General features: G+C 39.4%; 1 protein-coding gene across 1 annotated transcript; it reads right to left on the reverse strand.

Moving 5' to 3' along the window:
- Window positions 1-10,234: 10,234 nt before the first annotated feature.
- irf8 (interferon regulatory factor 8) lies at window positions 10,235-15,475 on the reverse strand. The gene is made up of 9 exons (XM_058628575.1): window positions 15,135-15,475; window positions 14,737-14,958; window positions 14,182-14,365; window positions 13,825-13,919; window positions 13,423-13,480; window positions 12,959-13,006; window positions 11,956-12,348; window positions 11,737-11,852; window positions 10,235-11,104 (listed from the first exon to the last, which is right to left on the reverse strand). Exons 2-9 carry the CDS (start codon window positions 14,905-14,907, stop codon window positions 10,907-10,909), a joined length of 1,263 nt encoding a protein of 420 aa, XP_058484558.1. The 5' UTR covers window positions 14,908-14,958; window positions 15,135-15,475; the 3' UTR covers window positions 10,235-10,906.

Consider the following 15,475-nt stretch of genomic DNA (forward strand, 5'->3'; position numbering starts at 1 on the left):
GCGGCTGAGCATACACACAGACTCCTTCAGCTGCACTGGAACCATTTTAGAGTGACTTTAAATAATCTGCATCTCGGCAGCACCTGTTGTCTCAATAATGAGTGCAGAAAAAGTGTAGCATGTAGCTTTATGGAAAGATTATGTTTGTATGTATAAGGGAATAAAATGTAATCATACAAAATTGAAAAAAACTTACAGTTATAACATGTATTACCTCAGATTTTACTGCAAATAAGTGTAAAATAGCGATCAAAGTCGCCATCGGGGAAATCCTTTAATCAAAACACACTATATTTTTGACAGCTACCACTGATCAGTGACATGGGTCTCACAGTCTCAGCCGGGGTTTACAAGTAAACATGTTGCAAGAATCACTCAAAAACCTGTGATCCAGTCAGACGCCAGAATTGCACGAAGATGCAGACTCTAAATATGTTCATTATGTAATGAAGAAGAAGAAAAAAAGAGGGGAATTTTAACGCATCAACGGACTGGAAATAAGTCGGACTAAACTGTTTGCCTGAGGAGCAAAAATCAGTGCCTGAAATGTGAAAGGATTAGAATTTTTTTTGTAATAATTGATCAATAATTCAGTTAATCAAGCAATCTGAAAGAATGACATTCAATTCCTTCTATGGCAGGGGTGTCAAACATGTGGCCCGTGGGCCAGAACCGGCCCACCCAAGGGTCCAATCTGGCCCACATGAAGAATTTGTTGAAATCTCACATTATGATTAGTCTGCTCATAATGTGAAAAACTATATTTCTCAGTTTCAGATACCTTGTTGAAATTGCACCTTTTTTTCCTCAAGAAATTCCCGGTTGTTCATAATACGTTTTGTAAAAAAGATACTTCATTAAATGTCAAACAAAGGGAAACATTTGCACTAAAATGAGTTTGACACTCCTGTTCTCTGTGCTGTGTTTCCAGCCTTATAACTAAAATCATTATGTCACAGGCAGCTGTTAAACAGTCAGATCACGAGTGACAAAGACTATGTCTATGCTTTAAAGAAACACTAGAAAAACTAGAGTCTAAAAGAGTCCCATTCACAGATGGAGAGTCATCGGTCATGTTGGAAACAAGGGCATTTCTCTCTCCTCATCACCTGTGTATGAAAGTCAACAGCTGCAGCAGCTCAAATGGCTTCTTCATTGGCTCACAAAATATCTGTGAAGAGCCCATTTGCCACAAATTGTGTGTTACCAAATAACAATGATTTACAAGGAAGCATCTGGCTTTTTCAATTCACAATTCTGTGAATGTTTCAATATCTGATGAGAAAGCAGTGCTTGTACTTCTCAGGTATCTGTGTGTCTGTTGCCTTGTCACTGTCGCCTCTCTGGCTACCCACATCCCGTCACGTCGGTGCTTTGCATGTGTACTCAAAGACACAGCGAGCTCAGAGGTGTGAGCTGGTGGTGCAGCGCTCATGTTCCCCTGGCTCTAGGTTCCCCAGGGACTGTCACCCCACCCGGGTCTTCCCCTCCACCTCAACATCTATCACCTCCTTTTTCTTCTGATAAGTTCTGTTTTATGTGAACATGAAACACAAGTGCATGTATGTTATGTGTATGTATGTGTAGGGGTTTCATGTCATGTGAGTTGGACCCCCAGGGGTCCTGCATGCAAAATCCTGGGATGAATTTTCAGTTTTCTCTAAAACACTTTTCTTTATACTGAATCGAATTTTAGCAAAACGCTCTCAAATACACTTATACTTCTTACGTATTTTTAAGGGAAATCAAAGCTTGTGCCAGAATTCTAAATTCTAAAGAACAGATAGTATCACTGTAATTGTTATAAAGAAAATTCTCGTGGAGAACGAGGTCGGGGGGGGGAAAAGTCCCAGCGTCCTGTCATTTCCTGTGAACAACTCTGTGACTGGGAGTTTTGGGTATTTTGGGCTTCAACAATTCTATGTAAATATGCAAAAACTTGGTTAAAGAGGCGAAAGAAAACTTTTGTGCCCCCACATTTCCAGGTTGTAAAGTTTTGTCAGTGTCATTGAGACGATACTGTACATACTGTACGACGCAGGCTGGTTTTCTGGTGACTAACATTAATTAAAAGTCATCATCATGGCTTACGTTTCAGCCGAGGGCTGGGGTGTCCCTGAGCAAGGCATCAACTCCCCCGTTGCTCCCGGTTTGTGTGATGTGTAAAATGGATGGGTTAAATGCAGAGGTCAAATTCACTATCACTAATTGGTGTGTGGGCAAAAAAAAAAGAAAAAGACGCAATGTGCAATCTAATAACCTTGTGTTAAATGATCTACAGAAGGCAAACTGCTCTCTTAGGCTGTTGTTTTATATACTGTACATTTTAAAATATACAGTATATACAGACGCTGTAAGAATTTACAATAAAGAGGGTTTTTTTCAGCACAACAGACAATCTGATGACATTCCTTGGGTAAAAAGTACTCATGATGTTTAAAATCGGATTGAATTTGTAAAATTTGGAAACACCTCACAGTTCACTTGGCTATTACTATGGTCTATTTTGTGACTTCTGCACAATTATTGCTACTAAAAGTGGCATTTTAAAATGAATCATAAGTTTAACTCAAAAACTAAAAAGAATAAATACATGTTTTAAAGCCTGGATATATAAACACACACCCCAGGATGTCCATATAAGGAGTTGTGTATTATTCCCACGGCAATTTTACCATGGGTGCGCCTGCGGCACAGATCCGTGCCGCACGATCACTCACTTTTTCCACCTGCGTTTGTTTTGTTCCTCCGTCAACAAAAGTCATTTCCATCACTGAGGGCAGGTTTTTGGAGAATGCTCGCTACTCTTCCTTGTTTTGGTTTCGCAATTATGACACTGCTCCATTGTGCCATAGTCTTCTCTTTTTTTGAGGTGGAGGTGGTGGCGGCGGTGGGTGAGATTTTTGGTATAGCTGACAGCGGTTGACTGATTTGACAAAGTTAACAGTGATGTTAACTTTTTTTCTTCTTCTTCTTTTTCTTTTAAAAAAGCTGTGTGTCTTCAACTTTTCAGGCAGTGAAATCATTCTCCTCCATTCTCACCGGGGAATCCCTGCCATTCATGTTTTACTCCCAAATCCTGGGGCCCATGCACATTTACAAACGATTTACATTGTCTGTTTTCCACAGCAGGACTGGTATGAACAACTGTTCCTCTTTTCAGAGGGAGAAGTTGTGTCGTGAGCGCTCTTCTGCGCTTCCTGTCCAGAGGCGGATCAGGCGGTCAGGGATCACTGTAGCCAAAGACGACACAGATTGACTAATGCAATTCTCAGCTGTCTCTTCACCCACTTTACCCACAGTCGCCCCCACCCCCCCCCACCCCATCTTTGTCTTTTAAGTCGCTTTTAAAGTGAGCCCTGTCCTCACTTTAGACTCTAGTACAGTTTCAATGTAACATTCTAACATTCTAACCTTTGAACATCGCTAATGTGAGCTGTTGACCTAAACCCCAGAGATCAGTCACACATGTGTCACTCCCTGAGAAATGGATTCATTCTTATTTGTGCTTTTATAACCTTTACCAACAAGGTTCTGGTTTGAGCGGAATTAGTCTGTTTTTGAGCAACTTAACAAGTTTAAAACTGTTTCATTTGTTGTGTTTTTACTTCTATTGTGTATTGTTTGTGCATAATATTTAGGTAAATGTTTGTTGTTGTTTTTTTAAATATTTTATTTGCATTGTTATTAGGTGAGGTCTTAAAATAAGCCCGTAATGGCTTTCTACATCACCTGCACATGTGTTCCATTTGAATGTATTATTTCTCTCTCTGATGTTTTATTTATAAATATGCAAATAATAAACCAATAAAACTGTCAGAGGATGTAGGCTATGGTCTGTCTTTGTGGTCTTTGTTATATTTTGGTGGTGATCACGAAACTGAGCAGACGGTTCAGAGTCGGAATAAGAACCGGTTGTTACTTTTACAAATAGAAGGAATTTGACTTGTTTTGGAGCAAAAAAACTGAATAAAATAAAAACCTAAGATGTATACAATAACACAAACAAAATAATTAAACATACAATAAAATACTGTAGAAAGTATAAATACAACACAAATGAACAAGTCATACAATAAAACTATTAAAAAAAAGGACTGGGTTGAAAGCCAAAGAGTAAAAATGGGTTTTTAGATTTAGAAACCAACTGTTATTTTATTCAAGACATTTAAAAGAGATCAAAATTGAATGTTGTTATTATCTTGTGTGTTTAACAAAGTGATTTTGCACAAACTTACCTCTGCATTCTCTTACACATCGTGGTGTCCAAACCCCATGTTTAATTTCTCCTCCTTGTGAACCTAGAAGAAAAACTGGTCAAGTGGCATTAACATTATAACATTAATATCATGTTAATGTTAATATAAGTGAAAAAAAAACACTTCTTGTCTCCTCACAGTTTTATATTAAATCACAAAAGTCACATTTGTATACATTTATTTCTTTATGATGATGGTTCTACATCTAAAGTCTAAACCTACACTGGTTGAAAGATTTTATAGCTCCTGATTTTCACAAAATGACCCGTGTCCCCAGAAGAGGACACGCAGACAGTACACGCGAGGGGCCATGATGAGGACAAAGTAGTTTGACACACATGAACTGATACTGATTAGAGGATATGATCCTTGCTCAGTGGCTACCATGGTGTATGTGCATGTGTGTACACAACACGTGTGGGTTACGCGGCTTTCTCCTTGCGTCCTAGGATGTGGGCTCCTCGTCCACCTGTCTCTCTACCAGCAGCGTCCTCTCCCAGTTCCTCTCTGGCTGCCTATTCTCATCTCGCTCACTCTCATTCTAAATCGGCACTCTCCCCAGAGACACCACCAACGCCGTTGACGCCACGACTTGCATAACACGCAACCATGTTCGGGAGCTAAATCACGACTTCCCATGAGGCTATGTTGGTTTGCGTTTCCTCTCGCTCACCTGGCGTGCCTTTGATGAGACCTATGGAGTCTGTCATTTGTTTGCAAATCACTTTTTTTTATGACACAAGAACACACGTGAACGTTAATTATGAGGACGGCTGCATTGATACTCACTGCATAATTATCACAATGAACCGTGCAGGGACAGGCAGGTCACGTACTCACAGGAACAATGTCAATAAATCCATTACTTATGAAGTCTTTTTTCACAAAAAACAAATGTTACCTTTAAATATGTTTTATGCTGTTCAAAGTACAGTGTTTATTTAAATAAAACCTTTTGTTTTTCTTCAATGCACCACTTTAACATGGCAGTAAATTGCAAAATAACTGCCAGATATTGAAAGCACTTACTCACAGGACATGTTCTGGTCCTTGTATGGTTAAAATAAATAAATAAATAAATAAATAAATAAATAAAAAGTAAGTCCAGACGGACATTTTGAGGCTTAGGTGTTAAAGTGTATATTTTAATGGCCAATTTATTAGGTAGACCAGTATAATTGCCTGGAAATGCAATTATCTTTCACATGGAAACCATTGAATACATTTAGGCAGAATGTGGAAATGCTAAAAAAAAAAACAGCCTGTTTAAGCTAAAACTGAGCATCAGAATGAGGAAGAAAGTTGATTTAAAGTTTACTTTGAATGCGGCGTGGTTGTCGGTGCCAGTCGGGCTCGTCTGAGTATTTCAGAAGCTCACAACCATCTCCAGTGTTGACAGTGTTTTCTGGGTGAAAATGAGCAGCTTGAGTTAATATCTGAATGCACAAATGCACAAAACATCAAACCTTGACGCTTCTAAAAATGTAGGCGAGAAGAATCTATATGCTTCCCATATTTTAATAATAAGCTTAATTATGAATCAGTTATGGGAAAAAAATAAAACATTTTGAAGACAATATTTAAATGAAAGTAAATACTACTTTAGGTTTATCATTTATTTTGCAATTTATCGACATGCCAGCTTTGTATGTAAAACACACACAGAAAAAGGCTGGTGATGATGATTCATGTTGTATTCATTTATGCAGTCGAAAGCAATAGCGGCTTAAATGAAAGGTCAGCGCTCAGCATACAGACAAACAATTGACCGAGGACTGAGGAGTCAGCAAGACACACAAATAAGGACTCAAAAAAAAGTAATTCCTTTTAATTCAGGAAAAAGCTTTCAATTTGCAGTTATTCCGCTTTTGCTCGAGTTCCCTGAAGCGCTGCTCTTCCGTGAAACTCAAGTTGGAACGGCGCTTCCTTTAAGTGTCTGCATGCGGGCTCAGTGTAGAGTTGAGGGATGTTATGGAGCAGATGGCCATGGTTACATTTTTGTTGGCAACATCAGGTCTGGATGTAACTCGTCTCTGATGGTTTATTGTGGGAAGCCTCAGACGCCACAAGGAGATGTCGCAACACGAAGAGAACCACATTGCAGACACTGACACTGACATGTGAGCAGAAAAGAGGCTCCGTTAGCAGAAATGTAGACAAGCTTGTGTCTCTTCAGTCCCTGCAGAGCATGGGAAACACTCTTGTGTTTAAAGGAACAACTTTTGTTTTTTTGAAGTGGGGCATATGCAGAGGAGGAAAGAGTACTGAAATATTCGAAAACAAATTAAAGTAAAAAGGTAGCTTGTTGAAAAAGTGACTTAGTTACTTTAATAACAAGGTTGGGGTTGTTTGTTGTGTCGTGTTATGTTATGTCCATGTGCAAAGACCATTTTTCTGTGAACCCGTGCTAAGCCCTCCACCAAGTGTGGTCCAGTTTTCAATTCTTAATCAGTGTTTGGCGTCTTTCTTTAATGTTCGCTTTCACTTTCAACAAGCTTCAGATCCACTTAGTTTAATTTAATTAAAGTACTGGTCTAAAAATGTACTGTTAAAGTAAAAAAGTAGCTTGTTAAAATGTACTTTTTGAACAAGGTTGGGGTTTGTTCTTGTGTCGTGCAAAAAGGACAAGGGGACCCAAATCTCACATTGATAGTTTTTAATTAAAGGCGGCAAACCTCTACAAATTAAAGTGCTGACAAAATAAAATATGTAAACATATAATGTACCAGTCAAAATGGGGTCAAAGGTCACAAATGTCACTCAATCCTTAATTATGCCAATTCCCCTGTCTTCATCATTCACCTGTCTTCGCCATTCACCTGTCCTTGTCATTCACCTGTCCTCGCCATTCACCTGTCCTCATCATTCACCTGTCCTCACCATTCACCTGTCCTCACCATTCACCTGTCCTCATCATTCACCTGTCCTAGTCATCCACCTGTCCTCGCCATTCACCTGTTCTCGTAATTCACTGCAAAGTTTTATGTTGTTTTTTTTTTATTTAGGTCAACATTTTTTTTATTCAGTGATTAACTTCAAAAAAATAATACTTACTTAAAAGTCAAATTACAAATTTTTACTTAAGTACACAAAAAACCTACTCAATTACAGTAACAAGCAAGTTAATGTAATTCATAACTTTCCACCTTTTTTTGTAAACAGACTTCAACCTAATAGCTCTGTATTCTACTGTATTCTGTATCTACCACACTGTCCGACAGCCATGTTATTTTAGCTCCCCTATCTCAGTTCCAAGAGATGGTGAACAGCTGAAAATGCATTAGCTCCAAACGTCCCTGATTACATGATACACATGGTAAGTGTACCACATATACATATATATATATTCATTATGTTAATCCAGGCTAAAGCGTGCTATTTGAGGAGTGGGTGGTGGGGCATGGATGGGGGGGGCGAGGTGTTTGAGTTTCCTGTGACAGTTTTGAAGTAAGTTCCTGTTCTGTGGAACTTAGACAGAACTCCCCCATATAGAAAAACCACACACTCGCTCAAAAATCACACACACACACCTACGCCCACGCGAGCACAGACACATGATTACACCTGTGACTTTATCCACTCAACCATTCATTAAATGTTCTAATTTAAAGTGAAAACGATTTTTATCAAAAGCCATGTCACATGGTTTCAATGATTTTTTGAAACCCCCGCAAAAAAAAAAATCAATCTCACTTGAAGTCATGCTGTGACATGACGGTGTTATTATGTCAAGTGCAGTTGAGTTTAATTATCTCTTTTTAACATCTGGAATCATCTCCTATAGGTCTGATATTTATTAGCCGTGGTCTGATTGTATATGTATGTGTGTAAATGTGGTAGTTGTACTTTTTGTCTTATTTTGTTACATTTTGTTTTGTGATGCACTTTGGCTCAACTCTTGCTGTTTTTAACATGAGACAAATAGCAACACAACAAAGTTGAAGTGTTTCTTTGAGCATCATCAGCTCATCTATTCTTTTAGGAATATTATCTATTATCTATTAGGACAAGACTTTATTTATTGATTGATTAATTACCTCCACCATGGAGGAAAATGTGTGTTGATGTCAACAACATATGTATTTGTCTTTTTGTGCCTATATAGGAAAGGTGTGGGTATACTGAGGATTTTTAAACCCAGGTAAAATGTGATGAACACCATTGCAATACCCAGTGGTTGCTCTGTCCTGGCTGGGGTGTTTTTATTTCTCATTTTTGGCTCCGTTTGGCTGTGAGCAGCATAAATAACAAAATAAAAGAACTGAATTAGATGCAATTTTGTGTATTATTTGGCCAAAGAAATCGTGTCTATGCCAATATCTGGCATATCTGGCATAGACACTGTGGGGAAACTGCATCGGCAGAGGTTTGCGCTCTCTGATTGCTTTATTTAACCAAATGCCAGACATGACACGTGTGTGTGCGTGTGTGTGTGTGTAAGCATTAGAAACCATTAGAAAACTACAGTATGTGTGTGTTGTATTAGAGAACTGAAAGTTTCTTTGTGTGTGTGTGTGTGTGTACACTGATATCGTCATCTGCTCAATGGTTTTTTAACATTCTGAGTCACTCAGTCGTTGGGCACTCGCTGGTCACCTCTCTCTGCGTGTGTCCTTTCTCTGTTACTCACGGGAGTGATGGTGAGGGGTTTGTCAGAGAGTTCCCCTCTCCTATTTTGCCGAGGTCCTTTTTTAGTTTTGTCATTCCTACGAAACTAGGCGTTAGAACGTGTGTTTGTTTTTATAGTAAATCTGTCCACAGTGGATACGTCCTCTCTTTACATCTTTACCTTTGTGTTTCAATAGAGACAGCACGTTAATGATGATCACCAGTAAATACCACATGTAAACACGCCTGATTATGGCAAATATTATAATTTACATATGACAAATTCCTAATATTAAAACACTGAAAAAAACCACACCTACAAAATTAGGCTTATATTATACAGTATATGTCTGTTTAATCATGATCATAGTTCTGGTTTAATTGAAGCCGTCATTATTTGTGATCATTTCTAGGACTTAGAAAAAAACCCCAAAAAAACATCTCCCCCCCCCCTCAGATATTTGCATTTTGTGCAGCCGAGCATTATATAAAACAAAAAAACAAGAAGAAGGGATAGCTTCTTTCTTTCCACTAAAGACCCATCATTAAATATCTATCAGACTCCCTGAATAGATTATGGAGGAATGTTTAATACTTTCTATTACATTTATTGGTGCCCTGCGTGCATTAACACATGAGAACAGCACCGTTCATTTGAATGTTTCATCAGTCAAGTGTCAAGGTGTAAAGTCACTCAAGCAGACGTTGCTATTTTCAGGTTATTGACGGAATAATCTGCAGAGCATTTTACAGATTGACCGTAAACTCTGGAAAATGATGAATCTATGTTGTGATAGAAAATTGTATTGTGCATTAAAAAATTGCTGTTTTTATTCTGTATGTGCTGTGTTTTATTATTATTATTATTATTATTATAACTGAACTTCCTCACACAAGTCTGTCTCTGTCTTAAAAGGGACTTCCTCGTTAAATTAAGGTTAAATAAAATAATAAATATATGAGTTTTATATAAAAGATAGACATTTTTTAATGTTTTTTTTTTCATTTGTTCCTGTCTGATATTCATGTAAATGTTGTGTGAGTGTACGTGCTTGGACATCATTGATCCGAAGTTCTTATTAGGAGGTTATGTTTTTGGTTTTTCTGTTTGCAGTGTATCATACAAATGTAAAGGTCAGACTTGGATTAGATTTTCTGAGGATGCAGGTTATGGATTTACTTTTTTAAACAATTAATCTTATGAGACAGGGAGTTGTAGCTGTATTGACAATGTGGGAAACTGAATGACCGTTTTTTTTTTTCTCAATGTGTATGGAATTGGACAAGAATATGATAGCAAATATATTGAAAAATAAAAATAAAGAATTATATGCATATATGAAGACAAGCACGTGTATGCATTGTTCAGTAAAAACTTTGTTTTTATTAGAAATCCAGTTCATTAAAAAAAAAAAAAAAGAAAAATAAGGTCACAAAACAGACAGTCCGATAGTAAAACCTATCAAATATGATGCCACACTGCATCGAGGAAAATGCTATCAGCTCGTATAAAGATTTACTACTGCGAAGAAATAAAATATTTTAAAAAAAAATGCCCATTTGTTGCCCCGTCTGTGCAAATGGTGGCGATGTGAGGGAAGCGAGACGGTGTAAAAATAAAACGCTGAGAACTGAATCGCCGACACACAGAGCATCAACCTCTCTTGGGAGGATCACAACTTAAGTAAAGGATGTTAATAATAAACCCACCAGCAGAATTATCTTCCCTTAAAAGTTACTTTGTCACAATCTCATGTAACAACAAAGCAAAAAAGTTTGTCTTAGCTGTGTACTTATACAAATATAAGCATTACTTAGATAAAAAAAAAAAATGATTAGGGACAGGCTAATATTGAGCTGCAGCTTTAAAGTCTTATTGTAAGAGATTTGCTCTTCCTTAACTGACTCATATTTTTTTTTTTTTTTGTCTTAAATGGACTTTGCCTTGTCAGAGTGTTTCAGGAATAATAAGCGAATGTCCCTAATTTACTGTACATGTTTTTGGTCTAGTGCAGGCTGGAGAAATGATTGCTCACATTTCAGGCAGTGATTGGCATGTTGTCCCTGTAGCAGGCCGGCCGCTGGGGTCCACTGTAGCTGCACAGGTCCTGGTAGATGAGGGCCATCGGGTCAGTGGCCACAACATCGGACATGTCCAGGCTCGGGGTGCTGCAGTACGGCTGCACGCGGCGCACGTTCACCGCCTCCAGCAGGTGCTGGCAGTTCACTGCAGTGATCTGCCACATGGAGAAGAAGACGGGGAAAATGTGTGTTACTGTCTTTTTGTGTCTGTAGGAAAAGTGTGGGTATAGTGAGGATTTTTAAACCCAGGTAAAGTTGCTTTAAAAATGTCATTAACATCATCCAGTGGTTGCTCTGTCCTGTTGCTCTCACTGATAATGTTACCGTTACTGGTAACTATATGGCTTCTTTTAGATGGTCCACTTGATGAAATAAAAGATGGCAAAAAGTAGAGCAGACAAAGAAGAAAAGTAAGACCCAGGTGAAGCATGTTCATCTGGGTCTTAAATCTCCGGTGATGCTGCTCAGAGCAAAGGCTTCGCAGAGGGATTTGACCTTGGGTGAATGCCAATTAAACTCATACTAGTGGAAGAAGGTGTATTTGTCGCTTTATCCTCCACATGAGGGGTGTTGTGCGCCAATCTCAGCTGACATAGGGCGATAGGCGGCGTACACCCTGGACAGATCGCCAGTCCATCACAGGGTCACATAGAGACAAACAGCCATCCACTCCCAACTACGGTCAATTGAAATTTAGAGTGTCCAATTGACTCAATCCCCATATTGCATGTTTGTAGACTGTGAGAGGAAGTTGTATTTGTGAAAGTCAATTATAAACCGGTCTTACCTGCACGATGACCAGTTTGTTTTTGGCATTGTTGACATCTTGGAGCTCTTCTCCGAAGCACAGAGTCACTGTTGGATCGGGAGCAGGACACTGACCGTCCTGATACAGCGGCATAGCTGGAACATCAAGAGAATAAGAATCGTTTTTTTTGTTATACTGTCCATGCAAAATTAGAAATCTGCATCATCATTTTTACTTGCTGGATCTAGGTGCTTCTACCTTGGAGAAACCGTCCCATGTCAAAGATCTTGACGACGGCGTCCCTCTCCAGTTTACAGGGCATGTGGCTGTAATGTGAGCCCACTTCTCCCAGGCCGCTCCAGAAGACGCGGCTCTGGCACAGCCTTTTGATGAAGATGCCCTCTTGGTTGGCGCGGACCAACACGCCTCTCTCTATGTGGCCAAGGAGTTTGCGCGTGACGTGGCGCTGGCGGTCGTACTCTATGAGGTCGGCGGAGGGGAAGTGGACGCTCTGCATGCTGTCCGAACTGTAGAGGGCGCCACGACCCAGGTGCTGCTGCGGAGAGATCCTGCAGCCTTCTGGATGAGTGACCAGCGTGTTCTGCACCAGCTTCCCTCCATAGTAGAAACTGATCATCATTTGGGAGAAAGCTGGACAAGTGGAAAAGAGAATATTACAGCAACAATAATGCATGGTGCGTGTCGTTCTTTTTTTGTTTCATTATTCCTGTCAGTGTTTAAAGCTGCTGTTAGTTATGTTTACTTCCTGTTTGTTGCTGCCATTAGGGGCGGGGCATTAGGACAAACACTGGATCAGCTTTTAAACACCTTTTTATTATGTACTTAACTGACAGTGGCAATCTTTTATTATAGCATATAGTCTTTTATTATATATGATTCCATAGTAATCATTGTACTTGTTTTATTAACATTAAATATTTAACTATTTACCTGCATTTTACAAAATCATCAATATTCATTTAAAAGTTATAAGGATTTATTTTTCAAAAACATTTTATTCAGACTTTGAGAGTTCAGTTGTCTATATGTGCATATCATTTTCTATGTTATTAATCTATTTATTGAAACTGATCTAATATCTGTTACGTATGGGCTGAGTGCTGCTTGATTCATTTGTGATTGTTTATCGTTTATTTATTTATGACTATTCTGTATTATTCTTTTTCATCTGGAAAGCATAAATAAAATGATTATGTTTACTGTCTGTAAGATCTGAGGGCATGGATAAAATAAAACATACCTGCACTGATCGTGCCTGAGGGCAAAGGGTCCTGGTGCAGAGGAAAAGCTGTGAATTGAAAGACGGAAGAGACTCGTTAAGGCCCTTTTTAAAAAAAAATAAAAATAAAACCCAGATTGGACACGACCACAGTGACATGTCATTGTTTTGCTGCATCATCAGAAATGCCATTTCTCCGACACGATCTCCTAAAGAAATAATCGCCTTAGTCAGCAAAGTTCAACAGGATGTTAGTCAATTCTTCCACTGCAGAATTCAGCAGACAAGCAAGTAACCCCTGCGAGCACCCCGCACTTGTCACCAGGCGTTTCGCTGTGGTTATTTTCAAAGACTCAAACGTCTCACATTCACACACAAGTTGTGAAAGATGACACCAAAGTATACAAGTAGATGGTTTCCTGAGCAGTCAAAGTGTAAATGACAACGTTTAATAGGTGAAGAAAAAAAGAAAAAGTTGTTTTTACCATTTATGCTGCTTTGAGACCAGTACTCTGGGCTGGCCTGGATGCTGCAGCCTTCTTCCTGTAAAATACAACAACAGAGTGGGTTTATTGTAAACAAAGCCGCTTTGTACACATGTACAAGTCAACTGGAGACTATAGAGGCATTTTTGAGGGGTGCGGATTAAGGATCTTGTTGGTATGGCCCTGTATACATCTGCATCTTTACTTGATCATGTCTCTTTGTTCCTCTCCTTTAATGACCTCCTTTTAGCTTTTATATTCTGTTGTGAGTTTTATATCTGACATTGTCTCTGTAACTATCTATGCTGCTATCTTGACCAGGACTCCCTGGAAGAAGATATCTTGTATCTCAATAAAATAGAGCATTGTGGGGAAAAGGTAAAAGGGGAGAAGCAGTCTCACCTCTTTCATTAACTCATCGAGTTCCGTGGGGCTGCAGTCGGCAATATCACCAGAGCAAGTGGTAGCTGCCATTGTCATCATTGGGCTTTTGCCATCTGTGGGTGGAAGAACAGATCAGTGTGATTTCCTTCATGCAGTGGTTTTTACTGTGTATTGTGAATCATACAGACAGTGACGTCCAGTTACAGCTAGATGTCTTCATCTTAGATGAATGCCTTTTCTATTTATTTCACTTCCATATATGCTGAATGTACAGTGACATGGTGATTTATAGGACATCCATGCTGGCTCGGATGAGATGAAACAGTATTTGTTTTTACACATGGAAAAACTAAGACACAAACAGCTAAAACTCACGCTTCTGCTCTTCCTCGGGTACGATGCGGTAGACTTTGTAAGGCTCAGAAATGTCCAGCTGCGACCGTTCTCTCACCTCCTCAAAGTCAGGGCTTTTATTGAGGGCACAGCGGAGTCTTGTCTTCCATGTGGCAGGCTCTGCCTTGTCCCCTTCCTTAAACTTTCCTTTAAACAAAGCCCAGGCCTGTGGAGGGGCACCGAAAGAAACAACAGCAAACATTAAAGATTATATAAGAAAGAAAGAAAGAAAGAAAGAAAGAAAGAAAGAAAGAAAGAAAAAAAGAAAGAAAGAAAGAAAGAAAAAAAGAAAAAAAGATTTGCTCTATTAGATTTGATTGTTTTAAAGAAAATTGTATCTATACTTTTTTAAAGTATAATATATTAATGTTTACACTACACATTTACTCACACAGAATAATTGATCACCTGACCACAAAATAATCAGATTTGAAGTTTTTGAACTCGTGCGTATCATGACATTTTGGGTTTTTACGCTGCGTAATTAAATGCGTAAAACCAAATTAAGCTCCATCTCCAAATGGAGTGCCGCCTAACCTTGAAAATGGACGCGTCCACTTCTTGGTTATAATCCTGTTTCCCCGCGTGTTTCCATGGAATTCGGAACACGGTGCGACTTTCATCCTCCCACTGCAGCCCGGAGTACTGACCGCTCTGGATCTGCTCCATCAGCCACTGCTTGAGTCTGCGACCTCCCGTATGTGCCATTCCGATGGAGGGGGAAAAAACTTGTCTTTTTGGATGAAGTTACCCTTGTACCTAAATGATGATTAAATTAAAAATAGAGGTTAGTATTTACATTTAAACCATGTCATGTTTGTCTACTAATTAATCTAAAACTTAAAAACAGCACTTTGATCATTGTTCTAAGTGTGGTACAGAAATAGTGTGAATCTTAACTTATTAGGTAAGAAATAAAAAGACAGGACACTTACACTTGGATGAAGCGCTGAGTTCTCGTGTGTGTGTAACTCTGAGGTGATGTTCTCGGCACATGCCCACCAGGTTTACTGTGCTCTGTGTTATGAATGAAACAGCTGAGAGGTGATTGGACGCCGCCGCCTCGCTCTCGCCAATGCGCGCGTCGGAGCGCCCGCCCACTGCGGAAGCGTCGTTCTCCTAACTGCACGCATTTACAAGAAATGGCCTGGCGTACGCGGCGCTTGTTGTGAAGTTTCAGCCCACGCCGCGGGGACGGGGAGCGCTGAACAAACCCGGAGAGTCACAAGTTGCCCTGTGCTGCTGCGTGGTTCTGTGGGGGATTTCTGCCGCGTCC

Source organism: Solea solea, chromosome 5 (assembly GCF_958295425.1).
Source record: "Solea solea chromosome 5, fSolSol10.1, whole genome shotgun sequence".
NCBI classification, from domain to species: domain Eukaryota; kingdom Metazoa; phylum Chordata; class Actinopteri; order Pleuronectiformes; family Soleidae; genus Solea; species Solea solea.

Coding starts and splice junctions, on each gene's coding strand:
- irf8 (XM_058628575.1), bottom strand. CDS start 14,907: ATGGCACATACGGGAGGTCGCAGACTCAAGCAGTGGCTGATGGAGCAG. Junction 14,366..14,736: donor TGGACGCGTCCATTTTCAAG/GTTAGGCGGCAC, acceptor GCCCCTCCACAG/GCCTGGGCTTTGTTTAAAGG. Junction 13,481..13,824: donor TCGATGAGTTAATGAAAGAG/GTGAGACTGCTT, acceptor TGTATTTTACAG/GAAGAAGGCTGCAGCATCCA.